Source organism: Amphimedon queenslandica, unplaced genomic scaffold, assembly GCF_000090795.2.
Source record: "Amphimedon queenslandica unplaced genomic scaffold, v1.1 AMPQUscaffold_13482, whole genome shotgun sequence".
Taxonomy (NCBI): domain Eukaryota; kingdom Metazoa; phylum Porifera; class Demospongiae; order Haplosclerida; family Niphatidae; genus Amphimedon; species Amphimedon queenslandica.
The window spans coordinates 22,278-44,985 of NW_003546282.1; the positions used below are offsets into that span (position 1 = coordinate 22,278).

At 37.6% G+C, this 22,708-nt stretch overlaps 5 protein-coding genes and 1 long non-coding RNA gene across 9 annotated transcripts in view; 4 read left to right on the forward strand and 2 right to left on the reverse strand.

Moving 5' to 3' along the window:
• Window positions 1-58: 58 nt before the first annotated feature.
• Window positions 59-1,395, forward strand: LOC105311979 (cyclic AMP-dependent transcription factor ATF-7-like). Its single transcript, XM_011404246.2, has one exon. The coding sequence runs from the start codon at window positions 411-413 to the stop codon at window positions 1,323-1,325; it is 915 nt and encodes a 304-aa protein (XP_011402548.1). The 5' UTR covers window positions 59-410; the 3' UTR covers window positions 1,326-1,395.
• Window positions 1,396-1,479: 84 nt separating this feature from the next.
• LOC100632151 (SWI/SNF complex subunit SMARCC1) lies at window positions 1,480-10,788 on the forward strand. The gene is made up of 19 exons (XM_019994092.1): window positions 1,480-1,664; window positions 1,709-1,780; window positions 1,870-1,917; window positions 2,044-2,129; window positions 2,194-2,435; window positions 2,693-2,762; window positions 2,818-2,977; window positions 3,133-3,240; window positions 3,330-3,421; window positions 3,515-3,559; window positions 3,679-3,758; window positions 3,872-4,304; window positions 4,439-4,706; window positions 5,386-5,465; window positions 5,601-5,676; window positions 5,784-6,045; window positions 8,805-8,983; window positions 9,042-9,341; window positions 9,434-10,788. The coding sequence occupies exons 1-19, from the start codon at window positions 1,554-1,556 to the stop codon at window positions 10,601-10,603; spliced, it is 3,882 nt and encodes a 1,293-aa protein (XP_019849651.1). The 5' UTR covers window positions 1,480-1,553; the 3' UTR covers window positions 10,604-10,788.
• Window positions 7,820-8,574, reverse strand: LOC109580670 (uncharacterized). Its single transcript, XR_002184310.1, has 2 exons — window positions 8,161-8,574; window positions 7,820-8,103 (listed from the first exon to the last, which is right to left on the reverse strand). It is a non-coding gene; the product is annotated as an uncharacterized LOC109580670 (long non-coding RNA).
• LOC100640153 (coatomer subunit zeta-1-like) lies at window positions 10,744-13,897 on the reverse strand. Its single transcript, XM_003384832.3, has 9 exons — window positions 13,798-13,897; window positions 13,677-13,745; window positions 13,305-13,389; window positions 11,440-11,531; window positions 11,332-11,387; window positions 11,157-11,234; window positions 11,054-11,105; window positions 10,901-10,939; window positions 10,744-10,852 (listed from the first exon to the last, which is right to left on the reverse strand). The coding sequence occupies exons 1-9, from the start codon at window positions 13,813-13,815 to the stop codon at window positions 10,805-10,807; spliced, it is 537 nt and encodes a 178-aa protein (XP_003384880.1). The 5' UTR covers window positions 13,816-13,897; the 3' UTR covers window positions 10,744-10,804.
• LOC100632278 (xaa-Pro aminopeptidase 1-like) overlaps window positions 11,594-22,708 on the forward strand; it is a 14,091-nt gene continuing 2,976 nt past the window's right edge. The window contains exons 1-11 of one of the 4 annotated variants that reach the window (XM_019994094.1): window positions 11,594-11,864; window positions 19,886-19,952; window positions 20,001-20,143; window positions 20,424-20,498; window positions 20,898-21,018; window positions 21,102-21,197; window positions 21,255-21,336; window positions 21,459-21,606; window positions 21,793-21,924; window positions 21,989-22,101; window positions 22,157-22,306. In XM_019994094.1, the coding sequence (XP_019849653.1) occupies window positions 19,925-19,952; window positions 20,001-20,143; window positions 20,424-20,498; window positions 20,898-21,018; window positions 21,102-21,197; window positions 21,255-21,336; window positions 21,459-21,606; window positions 21,793-21,924; window positions 21,989-22,101; window positions 22,157-22,306 (1,088 nt within the window). In that variant the 5' untranslated portion in view covers window positions 11,594-11,864; window positions 19,886-19,924. Of the gene's footprint in view, window positions 11,865-19,591; window positions 19,793-19,885; window positions 19,953-19,997; window positions 20,144-20,423; window positions 20,499-20,897; window positions 21,019-21,101; window positions 21,198-21,254; window positions 21,337-21,458; window positions 21,607-21,792; window positions 21,925-21,988; window positions 22,102-22,156; window positions 22,307-22,708 lie in introns of those variants that run through there. The other 3 variants (XM_019994095.1, XM_019994093.1, XM_003384855.3) reach the window with 3 other exon arrangements.
• Window positions 13,994-16,245, forward strand: LOC105311980 (uncharacterized). Its single transcript, XM_011404248.2, has 2 exons — window positions 13,994-14,200; window positions 14,265-16,245. Exons 1-2 carry the CDS (start codon window positions 14,132-14,134, stop codon window positions 15,999-16,001), a joined length of 1,806 nt encoding a protein of 601 aa, XP_011402550.2. The 5' UTR covers window positions 13,994-14,131; the 3' UTR covers window positions 16,002-16,245.

Consider the following 22,708-nt stretch of genomic DNA (forward strand, 5'->3'; position numbering starts at 1 on the left):
ACTCTCCGTTCACTTCACATTTACAGAGCTCAGTTGCGGCCTCAGTAACAGTTCCAGTGTTTCCAGCAGCCTTAAAGGCGTCAAGGCTTTATACTCCAACGTCCACTGGTCAAACAGTTAAGAAAGTTTCTTTACTGAAAGGTTTCCAACAGAACTTAATTAAAAGAAGGCGTGCCCTCAGAGCAAAGTCTTCTTTAGTACCTCCTTGAGTTTCTCAGCAAAGCTAGCCTCCCACTTTGGTGCCTTTTAGGTCACGTGACCTGTAGGGCACTCAAAAAGAGCTAAAAACCAAAAGGGCAGCTCCCAGTAGCTTGTCTTCAAGCGTTTCTTACCCTCCATTCACAATTTCTACTTCAATCACCGACACTCTATTTCCTTATTCTGAGAAATGGCAACCAGTATCTTTGTCAATGCTAAAGGACCCTTGTCCTTCGAACACCCTGTGTATAGAGACTATACTCAAGGAGGCCCCGCAGCCTCCATATGTGACCCCGACCCGGGATCTTCAGGTCAACTGTGTCTCACAACACTCCTTGACCCAACCTTGTCATGCGTTTAACATACCACCTACTAACAACGAAGATCCTTCTATGGATGGAACTCTGGACCTTTTTGGTGCCGATGATGACAACCCTCTCTTCCAATTAGACGATTCTTTGCTCGAGTATTGCCTCAAGCAGGATATTCCGTCGATTGGTGGAGAGGGGGAGTCTTGTTCTCCACCCGAAAGAGCCCCAGAGGTTGACCCCCTGGATAACCCTATGCTTGACAGTGTCTTTGACCTGTCTGCCTTCCTAGATCCCTCCCTCTCCTCCTCCTCTTTCTTAACTCCTGATTATACCCAGTCATTGCTACATACGCAAGTTTCTAGCGATGATGCTGTTCCTTATACCTTTAATGCTACTACCTGTACTACCGCTGCACCTCAGTCACCTTTATCTTCATCTTCTTCTCCTTTTGTGTCATCGGCATCTTCCACAACCTTCCCCGTCTCTCCCTCTCCAATCTCTTCTTCTGTGTGTAGTCCTGCTCCTTCTTTACTTGATGATATGATTGCTACTGATGGTCGTAAGAGGAAAGCTAGTTCCGACGTTGATCCTCTTCCCATTTCTCCTAGCAAACTCGCCAAAAAGGCCGAGAGGAAAGAAAAGAATAACGCAGCCTCAAAGGTCTCAAGAGCAAAGCGAAAGCAAAAGATGAAGTCTCTTTTTGAGCGTGAGAAAGAACTTGAGTCAGAGAATGCCAGGTTGAAACTTCAAGTTGAAGAAATGACAAAGGAAGCCGAGAAATTAAAGAAACAACTTATACTTAGATTGTCTCAGTAATTTTTTAGTTATTTATTTTTGCTATAGCTACTTTTAACTTAAACATTATGATTATTTTTAGTAAAAATTAGTATGTATTATAAAAATTTTAGTTCAATAAACTTTATAACTATTAATAACCATCATTTGCCTATTTCTAATACAACGTATATTATACCGTAAATAAAGAAATTATTTCTTTCAATTTGGCGGGTTGTAGCTAAGATTGACAGAGAACTGAAGAGAATTATGAGCCTAAAAAAGAAAACCGGGGGTCCTGATGGAAAATATTACGAGTCTACTGAGACTATAGGGAAATTTGAGACTGTGAGGCTCTGGCTGTTGAAGAACCACAAAAAGGTGTGCATTAATTGGAAATAACATTGAAGCCATTTTGTTTTTAGTATACTCAAGTGGATCCTCCTAGCAACAAGTCCCTAGCTATCCTCACCTGCTCCATGTTGCAGTTTCAAGAGGTCAGCATTACCGATAGTAAAAATTATTAATTTATTTATTTGATTGCTTATATACATGTAATAATAATAATTTAATTATTATTTTATAGGACGCTTTTGGACGACATGTGAATAAACCAGCTCTTATGAAACTACCTGTAAGTACATGCACTATTATTATTGCTGCTTATTATTATTATTATTGTTTATTATTATTGTTTCTGTATGTAGCAGTGAGAGAGGGGGGGGAAAGAAGGCTCACATAATTATTGTATTTTCACTAGGTTAAATTATTTGATGATTTTACTACTGATGGCACCTTATGCAATATACTCGCCATTGCTTATAAAGTAAAGGTTGAACAATCATGGTAAGTAAGAAAGTGATCTCCTACTCTACTCATTCTCTCTCTCTCTCTCTCTCTCTTTCTAAAGGAGAAGATTTGATTTTTTAATTCCCTCAAGAATGGATCGTGGCCTTGAGCTGTTCATGACCATTCATCGTGACATGGCCGCCAGCAAGATATGGGAACCTCCAAAGATATACATACCCCCGACACTACCTGATGCCCCTAGACTCATGGATCTCTGCAAGAGACACCAGGGGCTTGTTGTTAGCTCAGAGAATGAAGCTACTCACATCATAATGCCTGGAAAGAGACAGGAATGGAGAGAGAGTGAGTATATTGAGTTGTAGCTACATCTAAACATGTACATGTACATACATATATTCATGTATGTGCATGTGCACGTAATATGTTAGTACTAATGTCTCTAATTTCTATGCATAATAATTTGTAGTTTATGAGCTATACACAGTATAATGTATGTGTCTTGTTACATATTTACATGTACAAAACCACTGACTTTAAAATTTATATACGTCATGAAGCATATTGTGAATACATGCATTTAGTTTTATTTTGTTCTTAAGATGATTTATTTCGTCCTTTGGAGCAAAGAGGAAAGTCAATGCTCATCCATTGGTACCAGTATCCAGACAGGTACGTCATGTCCAGTCATGTGATAATCATGTGACTTATATCATACATTATATAGTTACGACAGCATAGTATCACCGAGTGAGGTCGGCCTGAACTCATTCCCTGGGATACTTGAGCCTCCTAGTCTGAAGCAGTGGTACGTGAGCCACCATTGGATTGAGGACAGTGACAAGTTCAATGAATGGATGAATGAAGAAGACTATGAGATGATTATGGTATGTACGCGTAATGGTGGACAATGTGTGTTTGTATGAAAGTTCTACTTTACATATTACATTGCTATTATTTATTATTATTATTATTATTATTTATTATTATTATTATTATTATTATTATTATTATTATTATTATTATTATTATTATTATACAGACTAATGAAGGTCATTGGATTGAAGCCCTCCCTACTAATAATTTAATGAAACGAACCTTATCTATGGCTATAGGAGGAGGAGGAGGAGTGGCTAACATTCCTGAAGAAGTAAGCCTATTCTCTAATTCAAAATTTTCTTTTTTGCTCCAAAAATTTAAAGTGTAGTAGTTTATTTTTATCTGGTGTGCATTAATTAGAGTGATTCTATGGAGAGCGTCAAACGTGATAGAACCAAGAGGAAGAGGTCAGCTTCTCCATCACCAGGGGACACCATCAAGAAGAGAAAGAGGTACACGTACTTGTAATTCATGTATTTATTCATTCATTCATTTATTTATTTATTTATCTATTTATTTATGTATTTATTTATTTATTTATTTAGAGGAACAGTTACCAGGAGAGTGAAGCCAATTCAAGATGAAGACGAGTGAGAGAAACAATAATAGTACATGTACATCTGGAGAGAGTTTGTATGAAAGAGAAGAGAGAGAGAGAGGGAAAGAAGAGAGTAGCTGATGATACATGTGTATTCATTTAATTTTGTAGGGATCTAACTAAAGATCTACCTGCCCCACCTCCTGTGCCACACGTTGAAGAAGCTCCACCCACTGTTAATGAGACTGAAGGTACATGTACATTATAAATACATTAACTGCATCAAAGAGCATATTATATACATGCATTACATAGATACCTTGTACTAGCTATAAAGTCTGTTATGGAATCTTCATTTTCATAGGGATGCCTCCTACTTTATTACTAGAGCTACCACCGACAGTGCAATCATCAGCTAGTCCATCTGTAGCTCCTCCTACTGACCCTCCCCCTCCTAATACAGTCAATAATGAACCAATGGAAACCGAACAGTCTCTTCCTCCTCTCTCTACCACGGCTACAGCTACTACTGATACTTCATCATCATCACAACCTCCTCTTACTTCAAACGGAGTGATTGGAGAAGAGATTAAAGGTGGGGGGAGAGAGGAACAAGAGAAAAGGATACTCACTACTCAAGAGGAGGTGCCAGGGGAAGACTCGGCCGTCCGTCAAGTGAATAAGATTATAATCCCGAGCTACTCCTCTTGGTTTGATTATAATAGCATTCACGCTATTGAGAAACGGTCCTTGCCTGAGTTCTTTAATGGAAGAAATAAATCGAAAACACCAGAAACGTGAGAAGGAGAGAGAGACAGAGAGGAGGGTAATGAAGAAAGTAAAATACTTGTGTTATCATTTAGAGAGAGTATATGTACACATACATGTACATGTATGAAACTAAGATGTTTTATGCTACTTTTGTCTTTAGGTATCTTGCTTATCGTAACTTTATGGTGGACAGTTTTCGTCTTAATCCAACCGAATATCTCTCAACGACTGCCTGCAGGCGGAACCTAGCCGGTGATGTTGGTTCTATTCTTCGTATCCATGGCCTACTGGAGCAGTGGGGTATTATTAATTACGGGGTGGAGCCTTCTCACAGTATTGGTCCTCCTTCTACTGGTCACTTTAATGTAATGGTGGACACACCTGCTGGCATTCAGCCAGTTATAGCTATCAATAAACCAACCAATAAGGTTTGTGTGCATGTACATGTACATGTATGTGTGTGTGTATTATTTATTATTATATGTGAAATTGTGAATGTATTTGTATGTATTACTTTGTATGTACAGTATCCGAATGTGTGGTGGGAATGTAGTATGGGAGTCTCTGTATGTTTAATAACTGTTTGTGTTTCCGTCCTTCTTGTATGGCAAAAATGCTTTTTTAATCAAATATATTATGAGTTTTGTTGACTTCTGTTTAATTTTGTTTTCATTATTTCATGGTATATGAGTACATACTCGTGCATTCCTGCCCTTTGCTGTCTGTTAGTAGGGGGAATCTTGATAGGAAATTGGTCCTAGCACTATTAGTGTAGGGATATCCTGATTTGTTATCCTTTGAATATCCTAACTTAATTAAAGATACAAGTTAATGTATCTCCCACGGTCCCACCTTTACATGTACTACATGCAGCAAACATGTACCGGTACATGTATTTATGTGTAGGGTTTTCCACAAAGCATGCTAAGTCAGCTAAAAAGCACGAGCTTCATGAGCTGATAAGCACTATAATAGCATATACATGTACCTTTTGGAGCGACTTTAAAACTTTGTGAACAAACCCAGTTTTGTTTGGGATCTGCTAAGTTTTAATGCCATTATTTGTGATTTAAATTTTTATGTGTATAATTTGTCTTTTACTTACAGTCTGCTACTGATCAATTGCTCCAAATGTCAGATCAAACCACCGATAAGGTTACTGATGATATCACTGCCGGAAACTTTGGGTAATGGCCGAATGGAAAACTTTCTCTTTCTTCTCTTTTTTTATTTCTTGCTCTCTCCTTCCCCCCCCCCTCTCTCTCCTTCTCTCTATTTTATTGTGTGTCTACATGTACATGTATAATTGTTAATGTCCACAGGTTGAAGAATGACATGTATGCTAATGATAGTAAGACCAAGCCATGGAGTGATCAGGAGACATTGCTCTTACTAGAGGTCAGCACATCGTAATGATAGTGACTATTATAATATTAACATAATATTTATTTAATTAATATATTATTTTGTGGGCTTAATTTTAATGCTCGTTGTATCGTCCACAGGGTCTGGAATTATTCAAAGACGACTGGAACAAGGTTGCGGGTCATGTGACCACTCGCTCACAAGACGAGTGTATTCTTCATTTCCTTCGGCTCCCGATTGAGGATCCTTATCTTGAGGATACTCCAGGGGAGAAACTGGGTCCTCTTGCTTATCAGCCGATCCCGTTCAGTCAGCAAGGGAACCCTGTCATGTCCACTGTTGCTTTTCTAGCGTCAGTTGTTGATCCAAGGGTCGCCGCTGCAGCTGCTAAATCAGCTTTGGGTACGTATTTGTGGGTTTTAAATTATTTCAATAAATGGCCTGGTGATGTTTTATAGCCCATGGTTTTTTGGGAAAAATGGCTGGTACATATTGATGTCCTTATGCTGTGTAGAAAGTTTGAGGAGATTCCGACTTCAATTTTTGAAGTTACAGCCATTTTAAGAAAATGTCAAAATTTTGAAAAGTACCCAAGGCTATAGCCTATGGTTTTTTCCAAAAAATGGCTCTGAAATCACCCCCAGTTTTTATTACATTTTCTGATACATATTGATGTCCTTATGCTGTGTAGAAAGTTTGAGGAGATTCCGACTTCAATTTTTGAAGTTACAGCCATTTTAAGAAAATGTCAAAATTTTGAAAAGTACCAAAGGCTATAGCCTATGGTTTTTTCCAAAAAATGGCTCCGAAATCACCCCCAGTTTTTATTACATTTTCTGATACATATTGATGTCCTTATGCTGTGTAGAAAGTTTGAGGTGATTCTGACTTCAATTTTTCAAGTTACAGCCATTAAAAAAAAAACAGCAAAAATCTGAAAAATACCCAAGGCTATAGCCTATGGTTTTTTCCAAAAAATGGCTCCGAAATCACCCCCAATTTTTATTACATTTTCTGATACATATTGATGTCCTTATGCTGAGTAGAAAGTTTGAGCTGATTCCAACTTCAATTTTTCAAGTTACGGCCATTTTAAGAAAATGGCAAAATCTGAAAAATACCCAAGGCTATAGCCCATGGTTTTTCCAAAAAATGGCTCCGAAATCACCCCCAATTTTTATTACATTTTCTGATACATATTGATGTCCTTATGATGTGTAGAAAGCTTGAGGTGATTCCGACTTCAATTTTTCAAGTTACAGCCATTTTAATAAATTGCCAAAATTCTGAAAAATACCCAAGGCATAGCCCATAGTTTTTTCCAAAAAATTGCTCCGAAATCACACCCAATTTTTATTACATTTTCTGATACATATTGATGTCCTTATGCTGTGTAGAAAGTTTGAGCTGATTCCAACTTCAATTTTTCAAGTTACGGCCATTTTAAGAAAATGGCAAAAATCTGAAAAATACCCAAGGCTATAGCCCATGGTTTTTTTTCAAAAAATGGCTCCGAAATCACCCCTCATTTTTATTACATTTTCCAATAGATATTGATGTCCTTATGCTGTGTAGAAAGTTTGAGGTGATTCCAACTTCAATTTTTCAAGTTACAGCCATTTTAATAAATCGCCAAAATTCTGAAAAATACCCAAGGCTATAGCCCATGGTTTTTTCCAAAAAATCAAAAAATGGCTCCAAAATCACCCCCAATTTTTATTACATTTTCTGATACATATTGATGTACTTATGCTGTGTAGAAAGTTTGAGGTGATTCCGACTTCAATTTTTCAAGTTACAACCATTTTAAGAAAACAGCAAAAATCTAAAAAATACCCAAGGCTATAGCCCATGTTTTTTTCAAAAAAATGGCTCCGAAATCGCCCTTGATTATTTATTAGATTTTTTGATGTATATTGATCTGGTTATGCTGTGTAGAAAATTTGGGCTGATTCCAACTCAATTTTTATACTTTTTAGCACTTCAGTACATGTATGTGCATGCACTTCCATGTGGCCAAGTTGATTTTATATGCTTAATTACTTGGTATAACTTTATGATAGCTGCCAATTAGCCCACTTGTTATGTTATTTTAAGTCTTGGAATAACTCTAATTTACTGGTAGCTAGTATTAGCTCTTCATGATGTAGCCTATGTCATTCAGTTTAAGAATGTGTTCAGTTAAAGTAGTTCCTTGCTGGTAAAACACGAATTAAATAAAGCAAGTTGTTACTATTGATGAAAATGTTATACTATAAATTTTATAATTATACTGTACATGTATATGCAAAACAAAGTCTTTCTCTATGATATGTTTTATCTTGTTTATTCTTCTTGATCTGGGCCGTGAAAACACAGCCTACAAGGTCCTGGCACGTTCTCTCCTCGCTGTATTTGATAGGATTGAGAGCGTAAGGTTGTGCAGCAGACAAATTGAAAGTGATCGTTTGGTGCTGGTACCTATGAAGAAAACATTATTACTATAGCAGTATACTAGACTTAAGACCCTCTCCTTACCTTCCCATTGCGGTTCTTGCATTCATGATCTCTGTAGCACAAGTATTGTATTTTCTCATCTTCACTTGTGACAATGGCTGCAGCTACATGTAGCATGAGTGTTATAGCTGCAATAAGGATGATAGTCTTGAAGGAAGTCATCACTGAGTATATGATAGTATTGGCCTCCCTCTCTCTGTTCTAAACTGAAATGACAAATCCAGTCAGCTTGTCCTGTGTGTTACTAGCACTCACTCCTGATTTAAACAAGTACTATTGTGCATGTGATATCATCATGTGATGTGTAGTAGGTTTGGTGTTTTTTTTTGCTGCCAAGATTACATATTTGGTTCCAATGATAACATAAGTTATCATGGTATTATAATTAGAAAATTTTAGTAAATTGTGCTTCATTTTCTGAACATTGGGTAAAAATTGAAATCTGTTGTGAAATTTCATCTGAAAATTAGGTGTTTTTATATCTAAGAAATCAAATTGGAATCAGCTCAAATTTTTTACGCAACATATCAACACATGTATCTGTATCAGAAAATCTAATAATATGATTGAATAAGTATTTAATTTGCAAAAAAGAATATCTTCGGCTGCAGACATGCACTGGTTACATTCTCACTCAATGGTTCTGTTCTTTTTTTAAATTTTAGCGGAATTCTCTAAGATTAAAGACGAAGCTCGTGTGGCTACTGATGAAAAGAAAGTGGAAGAGAGTAAAGACTCAGCTGGAGGAGGAGGAGAGAGTGAAACAAAGCAAGATGAAACAAAGCAGCAGCAAAATGAAGATCTTAAAAGCTCCAGCAGATCACCAAAGCCTCCAGCACAAGAGGTTAATCATGTTAATAGTATTGTTGAGAGCAATAGCATTAATTTGTCTTTTCTTGTAGAATGAGGCAGCTAAGACTAATGGAGAAAGTGGAGGAGAAGAGAAGCCAAGTACTACCAGCACCAGCACTAGTAGTACTGCTAAATCTTTTGAGAGACCCCCAAGTGAGGGTAACACACAAACCGCTGCTGCTGCTGCTCTAGCTGGTGCTGCTGTAAAAGCAAGACACCTAGCAAGCATAGAGGAGAGGAAGATCAAGAGTTTGGTGGCTCTATTGGTAGAGACACAGATGAAGAAGCTAGAGATTAAACTTAGACACTTTGAAGAGCTGGAGGCCATCATGGATAGAGAGAGAGAAGCAGTGAGCCTTTTTGTTCATGCAAATACATAAACTATATACCTGAAATTATACATTAAATGTAACAAATTGTATTTATTTATATTTTTCTATAGCTTGAGCTGCAGAGACAGCAGTTGCTGGGTGAGAGGCAACAATTCCAGAGAGACCAATTGAAGGCAGCAGAGATGAGAGCACTACAGTCTCCTACCCTTCAGCCTCAGACACCTCTTCTGTTCCCCCCTCCAAAGATAACAGCTACCGCTCTCTCATCTTTCCCTCCTCCTGGAACTATGGGAGCTCCTGCATTCCCTCAACCATCAGTCACACAGCATCATAAACCAGCTCCAGATCCTCTTCCCATGATCCCAGCTCCCTCCACCTCAACTGATGCAAAGCAAGACAGCAATACCAGTACTAATGAGCCTCTTACAAATCAGCCTCTTACTAATGAGCCTATTACTAATGAGCCTATTACTAAAGAGCCAATTACTAATGAGCCTATTACTAATGAGCCTGCTTCTCAAGACCCTATTTCTCAAGAACCCACTTCCCAAGAACCCACTTCTCAAGGACCCACTTCTCAAGATACTACTTCTCAAGAGCCTGAAGCTTTCTCTTTGCAGCCAGCCAAAGATGACACTGTAGCTGTTGTCCCTGAAGCAACACAGGAGGTAGTCAAAGAGGAAGAGAGAGTTCAGGAGGTCCCTGATAAGCAGCCAGAACCTGCTGGAAGCATATCGGCTGAAGATAAAGAACAGATAAGTAACATCAATGACATTCCTGATGTTATTGCCCCTCCTGATGATATGGCAATGGATACAACACCAATAGGAGAAGTAAAGAGCACTGATGCACATCTCGATGAGCCTCCAGTTGATTTACAACCAGCAGAACCTATAGAAGATGACGTAAAGAATACATTACCGCCAGTAGAAGGAACCATCAACAATGAAGAACCAATTGCTGAGTCTTCCTCAGTCACTGATTTGGGATCATCTGCTATAAGTGATGGAGTCACTCCACAGCCATCAACCAGTGATACTACTACTACTGGTAATGAGACTAGTACTACTGGTAATGAGACTAGCACTACTGGTAATGAGGCTAGTGAAGGAACAGCTACTGCTGAAGGGATGGCTCAAGAAGAAGCTACTGCTGAAAGTGCTGGAGGAGGAGAAGCAAGTGCTGTTAATGAGGGGAAAGAGGAGCCTCAGGCTGAGGAAGCAATGGAGTGCGAGACTGGAGGAGAAAATAAGGAAGCATCACCACAGGCGGAACAATAGCTTTATTTTAGTATTTTGGAACTTAATTCTGTTGTTCATTCATGATTCACATACAAAGTCAAATTTAGTGTCATTGTTATCTTGTTTGTGGGATGTGTAGCTTTGTGATAGCCGGATGGTTGCAGAGATTAACTGCAAACTTTAGTGTCTTTAAGACAATTAAGAAAAAAGGATTTAAACAAAAATACTAGTGAAAACGTTTTATTTCAATAATGACCACTTGAGGCTTTCCTTTGCATTTTGAAATACCTGCAAAAAATTAATTTATAAAAACACTTCAGTGATAAAACTACTCACATTGGCTACTGATTGCTCTGAAAATCCACTTTCTTCAGACTGTTGGTGTGTGTGTGCATAAAAATAGTGATGATAAATGAGTAAAGAGTGTTCAGACACAACAATTCATAACATTAAGTGTGTGTTTGTGTACTGTGTGATTGATTGTATTACCTTCACAGCTACTCTGTGCAGTAAAACAGTTGGATCAGTTTCCATTACAATCCTAACATTGAACATATTAATTACAATAATCTTTACATTTTTAATTTCTCACCCTCCATCAACTATCTCATCAAGCAATAGCATAAGTACTTCCATGTGTTCATACAGACCTTGCTTCTCCATATTACGTCTACAATAATTTCATCAACATTAGTACTTGTTTTATTCATGATACATGTATGTAATCAGTATAATAAACTGATATACCAAAGGTGTTTGCGATTTACTTTAACACTTGACTCAAAGCATCATAAAGACCATTGAGGACACTTAACAGCAGCAGCTGCATCAAATGAGTTAATCAATAGGATATACGGAAACAATTTTAAAATTACTTCATTCTCTGTCTGAGATCCAATCACATAAAACAAAAGGTCTACATTACTCCGATAGACAGCAGTCAGACCGTCCAACATTACAATTTCAGCTATAAAAGTGAGAGCAGAGAAAACAAATTTTAAAAAATAATCTTATTGTCACTCTCTAATACATTGTATTCCGTATGCCGTCTAATTATAAAATTGGCTGAAAATGCCAGGCTCCTCTTAAAAAGTGTAAAAAGAAATATTGAAATGGAACAGTAGGAGGGTGTGGTCACAATGATCTTAAGATCAAGATGGTGGCCTTGAAAAACGGGACAAACTGTCAAGTTTTCTAACAGCTAGATAAGAGAGAGGAGCTATCTAAAGCATCTCTAAAGGCTAGTGCATCAGCTCTGTAAAGTTTGGAAACTTGAGTATACTCTATAATATTAATTTTGGTGAGCTACAGTGCTTGTGCAAGTGTTTTGTTGTTGTAAAGGCTATCATACACGATGCAACATGTTGCACGCAACATGTTGCACCAAGTTGAATGGTTTTCAACTTCAAGCAACATGTTGCATGCAACAAAATAGGGTATCATACACGGTGCAACTTGTTGCATGCAACAATGTTGCATCGTGTATGATAGCCTTAAGACTCTCCTGGATTAGTCCTCTCATTGATACAACCAAGAATGAGAGAAGAGCTTGACTATAGAAGTTTAGCTTTGGTTCTTAGTGATAGCACTATTCTTGCCTCTTTTATTGGTTGATGATTGGTTATTTGTTTTGTTAGTACTGTATAGCGGGTATATTCCGTTCGAGTTTAATTTCGTTCTTTTCATTCTCATTCCTTGTGGAACAAACATTTTCCAAACAAAAAGGGCGTTTCCTCAATGCCACATGTGCAAAATGGCTGCTCAGAACGAAAATAAAACAAACAAAAATTTCTAATCCTGCTTAGAACGAACATTTTTACAGACGAAATATACCCGCTATACGGTAGTTGATTGGTGATATTCAGACCCCGACCGTGAGCTCGGGGTCTGATACTACGTTTACACTAGCTTCTTTAACTGAGCCAGTCCTGTTTAAAGTGGGCCAGTTGATAGTGTAAACAGTAACCAAACTGAGCTGAAGTGAGCCAATACCCTGTTCACGCTATCCTTCAGAAATGTACTGGAACTGGGTTTTGGGGAAGTATAGTGTAGTTTTATAACAAGTGTGAACATAACTGAACTGGACTGTAGCCAAACCAAACCAGGCTAAAGTGGTGCACCAAAATAGGTGCTCTGAAATGGTGTAGTTAAGTTTTAAAGTGAAGTTGGTATAGTTAAGTTGTGCAGTGTGAACTGCTACCAACATGGTTCTTTTATAACCAAACTAATCTAATTAGATACAGTTCTGTACAGCTGGGGAGGTAGTGTGAACACAGTATAAGCCAAACCAGGCCAGCATGGTTAGTACAGCAGGGCCAGCTCAGCCTGGTTCAGCACAGTTTGGCCCACTTCTGTAGTATAAACGCAGCATTAATATGCATGCAGGTAATGGTCTTGAAATGAGTGTTGAATCTTCTTTTCTCTCTCAAGAGCTACATTAGAATCATTTTATTTTATTTTCATTTTACAATCTATGATATTTGCTCTGTTCAGACCCCCCGACCGTGAGGTCACGGGGTCTGAACATGCATGGAAGTAATGGTCTCACAGACTAGAGAGATGAATGTTCTTTCTCTCTCATTAGAACAAGAGCTAGATTAGAATCATTTTTATTTTATTTCAATCAAGTCAAGCTAAGCCACGTCAATAGCTCATGCTCGCCCTCTCATGTTTACATTCATCTAGTTAGTAGTTACAATTAATTTTATATTGGAAGTTATTATCTGCTCCGTTCCATTACCGTTTGCTTTCTGAGTCTTTGAAAATAAGTTAGTCTCGAATGCTTTCTCTTCTTTAAGGGATGGGAAAGTTACGGTATCATAATACTACAAATGGAATTGAAGAGTTTTAGTTAATTACCTTAAGCCTACTATTTTTAGCGTCTACTAAATTTAGCTATATTAGCGAGAGAGCTTTAAATCGCTAAATTAAATAGACGCCAAAATAATTATTATTCATTATAATGGTTATTATTTATAGTTAATTTGGTTAAAAACGCTAAAATTAGTAACACTAAACATGACTTTTGCTGATTTCACTAAAATTAGTAGACGCAAATAATAGTAGGCTTAAGGTATAATAAATTAATAATAATTTATTGGGACTCGGCCACCTTGCTTGCCAATCTACGACCGTCATTATCAAGAATACATATTGCTTTAACTGTCTCCAATGAAGGTTCCTAAATAAGTGAAAATAAAACAAAACTCTCTTTCTTTCTCTCTTTTCAATACCATCTCAAAGGTCTCCATTTTATTGGGCGTGGCTTAGGGTTTACGGCGCGGCATGCAGACGTACATCATATCATATTACTAGAGCATGCATCACGTGCATGGGTGTTTAATTAGCTTAGGCTAGCTAATTTAATATGTCCACGTCTAAATGATTAAAGGTCAACTGTTATTTTTAGAATCACAAATGACGTCATGGTTAATTATCTAGATTCTTCCATGTCACGAGCCGTCGTGCATAATATTACATAAAGAAAGGCAAGGTTCTGTTATTCAGTTTTATTGCTTTATTTTTCACTTCACTGTCTGCCTCTGTCTCTTTTTTGGACTCGTAAAGATGGTCGGACGAGGTCCAGTTCAGCTCGTGTATCCAAATAACGCTCCTGACTATTCTAATCAGCACCCGGTAAGCTAATCAAAGCTGCTAAATGTTGATTGTTACTATCCTTCTCTCCCTCTCCCTCCCTCAGCCTACCAAGATGGAATCATTTGAGATACCATCCACTATCAAACAGGAGCAGAATGTCCTGCCTCCTAGTAAATTCAATACTGGGTTTGGTCTGCCCGTTGGCAGTAATGGAGGGGTTCCTTCTTACAGTAGCCCCTCTCCTCCTTTCATGCAGTATGAAACTGGCATATATGTACTACCCATTGATCAACTCTCTAACAATCCTTACAAGCAAGATGGAGGGGAAGACGACAGCCAGTCCTGGCTATTTCGAAAGTATCCAACAAGCAGCTCTGGTGATGCGAGCTGGCTGCCTCCAGTCACTTCTGGAGACGATTTTAATAATGTCCTTTCTCAAGTTCCTTCGACTTCCTCCTCCTCCTCTTTCCCTTTTGCTAAAGAAAAGACTGTCGAGAAAGACGAAGACTTTCTCGCTCAGTTGCTAGACGTCGGTGGGTTTCTTGATGGATTTGACAATGACTCTTTTTACAGCGCGTTCAACCAGTCAAACGAGTTATCAATACCGGTTCAGCCGGTTGCCGGTGCGATCCCACCGCTGCCTAATCACCCGTCGCCTCCTCAGTTGTCCCCAATGCAACTGATTCCCTCATATCAGCAGTATGACATACCCCAGCCACTGGAGGCCAATACAGAGTATAACGGGCTAGAAGACCCCGGACTAACTGTTCCAATAATGGCAGAGGAGCATGATCCTCTTGTTTCTGGTGTGAATGAGGTCATGCCTTCTCCTAGTAATGAGGTTGTTCCCATTTCAAATGAGCACGTAATTGCTCCTCCAGCCGATGATCTCCAGGATCTTCTCGGAGAGCTTTTCGGGAAAGACGATTTCTCTTTATCAAACTCTTTAGTAGCGCCTCAAACTGAGCGTAATGTCATCCCAGTCGGAGGGAATGGAGAGGCTTTTAATAATTTCGTGAGTCCTTCCTTTATTCCTCTCTCCTTTTCCCCCACGTCTGACAACGAGACCAACCAGACACGAAAAACCGAGGACAATATGATACCGTCTGGTGACCTCTTGCCAGTGTCTAAGAAGCACCGTGGTACATCGGAGAGCAGCTGCAGCACACTGGCCTCTTTACTTCTAGAGGAGCGACCGATGGACATTCAACTGGACGATGAGCCGAAAAAGAAGCCGTCACTTTCGTCACCTGTTAGCTCTCCTTCTCAATCCTCTCCTAAAGACGGTCCGGCTCCCTCATCGAGTCGTAAGTCACACAGTGGAGGAAATGGAATAGGAACAGTCGCCATGTTTGGACAGAACGAAGACGAGATTATACATAAGCTCATGTCTTCGCATAATCGAAGAGGAGGAGCGTCGAAACCAATCACTCGGGACAAGCTTGTCATAATGCCCGTTGAAGACTTTAACAGTTTGCTGGACGAAGCACTCCTGAGTGAAATTGAAGTGGCCTTCATGAAGGAATGGAGAAGAAGGGGAAAGAACAAGATGGCTGCTCAGATAGCGAGAAAGAGAAAGCGAGAAGAGCTATTTGAGCTAGAAGACGACATGGACTCCTTGAGACAGAAGAAGTCAAAACTCCAGCAGAGCGTGGCAAAACTAAATGCCCTCATTGCCTCGTATAAGAGGCGGGTCGAAGTCGGCGAGAAAAAAATTTACGAACGATATTCTCACGCCCACGGCTCGTTAGTCTCTCGTGAGACTCACACCATCCACATGACAGATGATGGCAAAACTATGCTCATTCCGAGAACTTCAGATCAAGTACTTCTAGTTTAAGAGTATTTGAGACTGTACTAGTGTTGTACTGAATCAGTGGCATATTACTACTAATATACGGTTCCTTTTCATTTATGTACATTTTATATGTTCACACACCCCACCAATGAATGGTGAATGTATTTTAGAGTAGCAGAGGTTTGTATCTGTGTATTGCTATTTACCCTGTGTTACCTCATTTATCACAATATGATCCTTTGTCTCTCCTAATTTTGAATGAAAAATGATTATTATCAAAATGAAATAGTTTTGAAAGCTGATGTGTGGTGGGATTTGGTGATACGCGATGCTCACGTTTAGGCATCTAATTGGAGGAAAAGTGTGTTTTTGAGCCAATTATGTGTCAACAAGTGGCAATAGCTACTTCATTACTTGCTGGTATCACTATTACTTTTTGACAAGAATTTATTAATTTGCAATAATCAGTTCAAAGTTTAACGATGAATAAAGATAACAGTAACAATAATCATAATACACATAATATCAAAGGATATTCATTACACCCCACTCCTTACAGAGCTTGTATTCATTTATCCAAACTGTGCAATAGCTTCATGAATCTACCAAGTCACATGTACATTCCATCATACCACTCATGCCTTAGTATGTAGGAATATAAATACACTAACAGGATGTGGTTTGATCCTAAAGCAACTGTTACTGTATTCAAATTTTGTCAATGAATGACATCACCAGAAGACAGAGTCCCTTCACTAACTGTCTCTCTCTCTCTGTGTTGGTTTATCAATTCCTTGGGGACACTTTTAGTTACACTGAAAACAATAGACAACACGTCATGATGCACGTATGTCTAGAATAGAAAATAGTTTGTGTAATGGTCGTACGTTTTGTGTCTGGTTCTTCACCCTCTCGTCCAAGCAAAACCAAAATATAATTGTTCATATAAAATAATACCGAAATGGACTGACGTATGGTCCAATGGATCAATTATAGATTAATTAGCAGCTATCATAGTAACATTTTAGAGGAAAAAGGATTTGGTGATGTTGTCATAGTAATTTTGTACTTTATTATGTTTTGTGTGTCTCTGAAAGGCTGCCTGCCCTAATTGATTGAAGAATTGCCTCTAATAGGAATGATAATTTATGTTTGGATTTACTAACTAGCAAACATGCACACACACATTTATTAGCTCATCCATATGTTGTGGGTACTATACTAACTGTCAGCTACCAAACGTGGCAGCGCATACAAAGTTCCTAATCCTAACCCACACAATCTAAATGATACATGTTATTGTTAGAAGAAGGGAAGGGACCTACTGGAAGAGATGAAGACAGTAGATAGTAGGATATTTGATCACTGGAGTCATTATGCAATAAAGTAATTAAATGAAGACTTCAATGTCATTGGTGAACATCTGGAGGGTTGATATCCTTAAGTATATGAATACACAGGATACATTTAAATGGTTGAAGGAAGCAATTCAAGCAAGTGATGCATAACCTTTGGCATCATCTTAACACTAATATTGATTTACTGTAAAGTACCAAGTTTAAGATGGGGGAGCAGTAACTAGTGACATAGTATGGTTCTAAGCAAAGGAAGATAGCTATTATTGGATTCCTTTGGGAAGCAATGTATGGACAGTAGATAATTTATTTTTAATTGTTGTTGGCAAAGGGCACAACGGGCACCACAGGCAACCAAAACAATGTCTCATGATAGTTATTTGATATTATGTAATAAAATACTATATACATTACCATACTCATAGGCCGTAATGAAGTTATTCTTCCTATATCTATATGAAACAAGACTAAATACTACTGATAAACTAAAGGTCAACTCAATAATGCATAAATTCTAAGTTCATTAGCTGACACTGTTTGTTAAAAAATATCAATGACATCCACATGTATTTAATAGTGATAAGTTAATATAAATTGGGCATGCTGAAGTTTTTTATTGGGTTTTCCTGTAGCATTTCCTTTGACCAGTTACAGCATCCTAAGCTATAATATAGTGCACGGTAATAAGTGGTAACCTTCACTACAGCTCAGTTTGTGTCACATCCTCTGTATTATAAATTTTAAGCTTACTGCTCATACTACTCCTTCCTGGTGCTACACAAAACATGTTTGACTTAAGTCGCCACAAAAATGCAATTAGAGGCTGTTATAAAACAATGTAATTATAACCCTTTACTATTGACACCTTATGACACATAGAGAGATGGTTCAAATGTAACAGGAAATTTCTAATCAAAACAGTTTTTATTGTATTTGATATAACAATTCAATTTTTGACCTTTTATGTTATTAAAACATCCATTGTAAAAGGCTATGGACAATTTTAGCTACAAATATATATTTCATTCACTTTTCTGTTCATCTCAAGTAAAAGGTCAAACCATTTATAAGTATAATAATAACTATACATGAGAGTATAAACTGACATATATGCACTTACCTTAATCTGGTATTATAGTTGGCTACAATATACCATCACACAGACTGTGTGTGTTCTGCGTATGTGTGTGTGTGTGTGGAAGTTTTGGCTACTTGAAAGTAATGCTGTCATGAATTTTATGAGCATAAATATAAACAGGACAGTACAGAAACCTTACATAATATGCACACCACTGAATTAAGGTCATACATACATGTGTACATGTGCAATAACTAATAAAAATCAAAAGAAACGAATGGAAATTATGCAATTTACACGTATTCACAGCAAACTGTTGCAGCACTATACTAGTTATGATACTTAGCAAAATGATTACAATAATAGCTAACAGTAAAGAGAATTTAATAGTTCTTTAATGTTGCAATGGTAATGTAATAGCATTGTGTCACGATGCATACGTTGATTAAGGTGACAGTATAGTAAGATTATAGTAAGATTGTGTTAGGCATAATAGTAGGAGTGTTCTAATGGCATACTTGTTGTAATTGAATGTACTGTAGTACCTGCCTCCATAATTAGTTACCATAGCTACTTCTTAATTATAATGTCTCATTATAATTTATATTAAAATAGTCGATACTCTGTTATAATTCAAATAGATAATTTATAAAATAAGTAAAAAATGATCAGGTCTACATAATATTCTTGATAAACATGTAGAGATATTAGGTCACATCTTTGGAATTTTGTGGCTGATTGTATCTCCACACATACACTCATTGATAGTACTGACAGCACATCAATCATTGCCATGTACAATCAAATAGATATTGTTACCATTTATGGAGAAAGTACAGACAAGAGTGCAGACAAAGTAATTGAGTAGAAAAACTGAAATCCACCCAATGCTGATAATGATCAATGAATACTCATAATAGCTATCATTAAGTAGCAGATCTATTATAATTTATAAATTAAAACCTATTATCATACTTGGTGGTTGACTATCATAGCATCAGGGATCTAGAGTTTCTACTAATTCAAAGGAGCTTGCTTGCTGTGTTGGCACTAGCACTAGGATAATGATGGGCATAAAATGATGAAACAAATCATAGTATTTATGAACGGATCATTATTGTAACTGTATGCCAAAAATTGCCAACACAATTATACTAACCATTTGCCAACTCACAAAGACTGCACGGCAGCATCCAGGCTGCAGCAGCAGAGCTAGGTAGGCGGGGCTGAAAGGCGTGGTATTAATTTGCGGGGTCCCGGGATTTGGTTCTTCTTTTCTTGTCTAGTTCCTTCTTTTTTAAAAGATGAGCACTGCTTTAAGTCGTCTAAGAGCTCTCATGAAGAGTCTACCCCAAGACCCAATCTCTGCATACATAATACCAACCGATGACCAGCACCAAGTATAAATATATATATATATATATTTATAATTATAATTATATATATATACCGGTACATACAATTATATTAATATTTACATTAATTTTATTTAGAGTGAATACATAGCCGAATGTGATAAGAGGAGACAGTACATGACTGGTTTTACTGGCTCAGCTGGTAAATAATTCACACTAATCTTATCGTTACCTGACCCCTCCCCTCCAGGCGTTGCCGTGGTAACCAGTGAACAGGCGTTACTATGGACTGATGGCCGATACCATATACAAGCGGCTGATGAATTAGGGCACGAGTGGACGCTGATGAAACAAGGTGTTCCGAATGTACCTACTATTATGGAATGGGTTAAGAAGGTACTGTAAAGTTACATTTCGTTATGTAATAATAGCATCTTGTGAAAATAGTGGTAATAATGATGATGATGATAATAATAACAATAACAATGATGACGTCATTGATGTTATTCTAAATCATTTTGTGTACCATGTTTCAGTTTCATTTGTGTATGTGTACAATTTTAAAAACATCACGTACCAGTTGTTTTAGTCATGGATACAACATGACCTGTAACTTAAGGAACTTTCACATTTTGTATAAAATTAGTATTTAACTTTTATTGCAATGTATTTGTAGGAGATGAAGCCTGGGAGTTTTATTGGCTATGATCCTTCTCTTATATCAGAGGAGCTTTATCAGATGTGGAATGATGTATGTGTAATATTGCAATGTATGTACATGTACATATACAATTGTGAAAATTCTAAATAATATTTGAGTAGATTTATGCAAATATTACTATACCTATTACATATATGTACATACACATCAGGTTTCCTACAAGATTTTGTCTTTATGTTGTGTAGAAGTTTTAAACAGATTTCCATCAAGTTTGGATTTTTTTTACGAACTTTTAAAGCTACTCAAAAATTGGGCCAAAGTCCCTGTACTATAATTCTAGGGACTTTGGCCAAATTTAGCCAAAATTTTGCTTTGTGGGAAACCCATGTTCATGTTTGTTTAGTCTGGTATGGGTATTGTCCTTGGTATTGTCCATTTGTTCTGTAGCCATATGTGTAGTTCCATGTTTTAATTATATTTTTGACGTAGTTCCTTGATGGATGTGGTATTAGTCTTTGTGCTGTACTGGACAATCTTGTTGATCAAGTTTGGGATGATCGTCCTCCCCCACCTAATAATCCTGTCTTTAGCCAACCGATTGAATATTCTGGTAGCTTAACAACCTCTCTCTTTTCCTCTCCTCCTCCTTTCTTTCTCTCCAACTTTATTTTAACATACCCTTTCTTTCTCAAGGTCAGTCATGGCAGGATAAAGTTGAAAGGATTAGAGAAAAGCTAAAAGAAGAAGGTTGTTCAGCTTTAGTCTGCACAGCTCTTGATGAAAATGCTTGTAAGCCATCAATTCCCCCATACAGTTCATTAAATGACGCTCTCACATAATGTTTAGGGTTGTATAATCTCAGAGGCTCTGACATTGAGTATAACCCAGTCTTCTTTAGTTATTCTATGGTAACAATGGATGATGCCAGGTACATCAAGTAATGTATTGCAGCAATACATGTACATGCACAATTGTACATGTTGATTTTGTAATTTTCATTTGAGTCTGATTTTCTCTCTCTCTTTCTTTCCTGATTCCTCTCTTCCTTAGGTTATATTTACTTAACGAGTCTGCTCTTACTTCTGACGCTACCTCTCAACTGTGTATAGGAGAAGTGGGAGGAGTTATCTTACGTCCTTATAAGGAGATATCGAGTGACATCATTCAACTCCTATCATCCACCGAGGGAAAGATTTGGGTCAGTACATTAATTACTAATACATACTGTATTCTATAGTATTTTTAATGATTTTGTTGTCTTAATATTATTATTGTTACATTTATAATTTTTATGCAAATTGCTTGAAATTGTTATACCATTTTTGCTAATGCATGTACATGTACATGTACACGATAATGAAATATTTATTTTAATCTTTTTCAGATCAACTCTCCTTCTAGTCAAGGTTTGTGCTCACTTGTTCCTAAGGATCGCCGAGTCAACAAACTGAGTCCGGTTCCGCTCATGAAAGGAATCAAGAATGAGAATGAGATTAAAGGAATGAAGCAAGCACATGTAAGACACATGCTCGCCTCATGTATACTTCATGTCTTTTGTTCTCTTTAAATTTTCTCGCTAGATAAAATGTGCTGTCGCCTTGTGCGAGTATTACAACTGGCTAGAGAATCAAATCAAATTTGGCAAAGAAATAACCGAACTTGCTGCTTCCGACAAACTAGAGACATTCAGAAAGTAAGTGTATTTAAATCTCTTTTACTATAGCGCCATTTGTTACTTATTTCCCTAGAGAACAGGATTTTTATGTGAGTCCGAGTTTCCCGACAATATCAGCCTCTGGAGCACACGCTGCCCTTTGTCACTATCGTCCAACAGTGAAAACTGATAAACTGATAACAGACAAAGAGATCTACCTTTGTGACACCGGCTGTCAGTTCAGGTACTACTGCTATACCTAATGTATGTGATAGCAAGAGTAGATAATTAGTTAGGGAGAGTGTCTAACCGCCCTATAGTAGCTGAAACATCACCGCGTAGAACTAAGTCACGTGAGTCCCGAGGCACAATGTCTGATGCTGAAGATTATTAGAAGAATAGGAATGAATTTATGAAACATGTGGAGTGACAGGTGTGGTTTTCATAACTACCCACACCCTATACACGTGGTCCCAGTGGAGGATGATGGAACAGCTTCTCATGAGTAAGTATTAGGCATTCCTGATCATTGAAGAAACACTTATTGATTATGAACCCCTTCAAGTTGTTAGATAAGTATCAGTGACAGAATAGTCGTCTGCTGTATCTTCCTCATGTAGCACAAACTCGGCCGCCATTTTACAGG

Excerpts from the sequence above, each read along its gene's own strand:
- LOC105311979 (XM_011404246.2), top strand. The coding sequence starts at position 411 with ATGCTAAAGGACCCTTGTCCTTCGAACACCCTGTGTATAGAGACTATA.
- LOC100632151 (XM_019994092.1), top strand. The coding sequence starts at position 1,554 with ATGAGCCTAAAAAAGAAAACCGGGGGTCCTGATGGAAAATATTACGAG. Across the intron at positions 2,130-2,193 it reads GTAAAGGTTGAACAATCATG|GAGAAGATTTGATTTTTTAA; the intron begins GTAAGTAAGAAA and ends CTCTTTCTAAAG. Across the intron at positions 4,707-5,385 it reads TCAATAAACCAACCAATAAG|TCTGCTACTGATCAATTGCT; the intron begins GTTTGTGTGCAT and ends TTTTACTTACAG.
- LOC100640153 (XM_003384832.3), bottom strand. Across the intron at positions 11,388-11,439 it reads GATCTCAGACAGAGAATGAA|CTGCTGCTGTTAAGTGTCCT; the intron begins GTAATTTTAAAA and ends CATTTGATGCAG. Across the intron at positions 10,853-10,900 it reads CAGAGCAATCAGTAGCCAAT|GTATTTCAAAATGCAAAGGA; the intron begins GTGAGTAGTTTT and ends AATTTTTTGCAG.
- LOC105311980 (XM_011404248.2), top strand. The coding sequence starts at position 14,132 with ATGGTCGGACGAGGTCCAGTTCAGCTCGTGTATCCAAATAACGCTCCT. Across the intron at positions 14,201-14,264 it reads ACTATTCTAATCAGCACCCG|CCTACCAAGATGGAATCATT; the intron begins GTAAGCTAATCA and ends TCCCTCCCTCAG.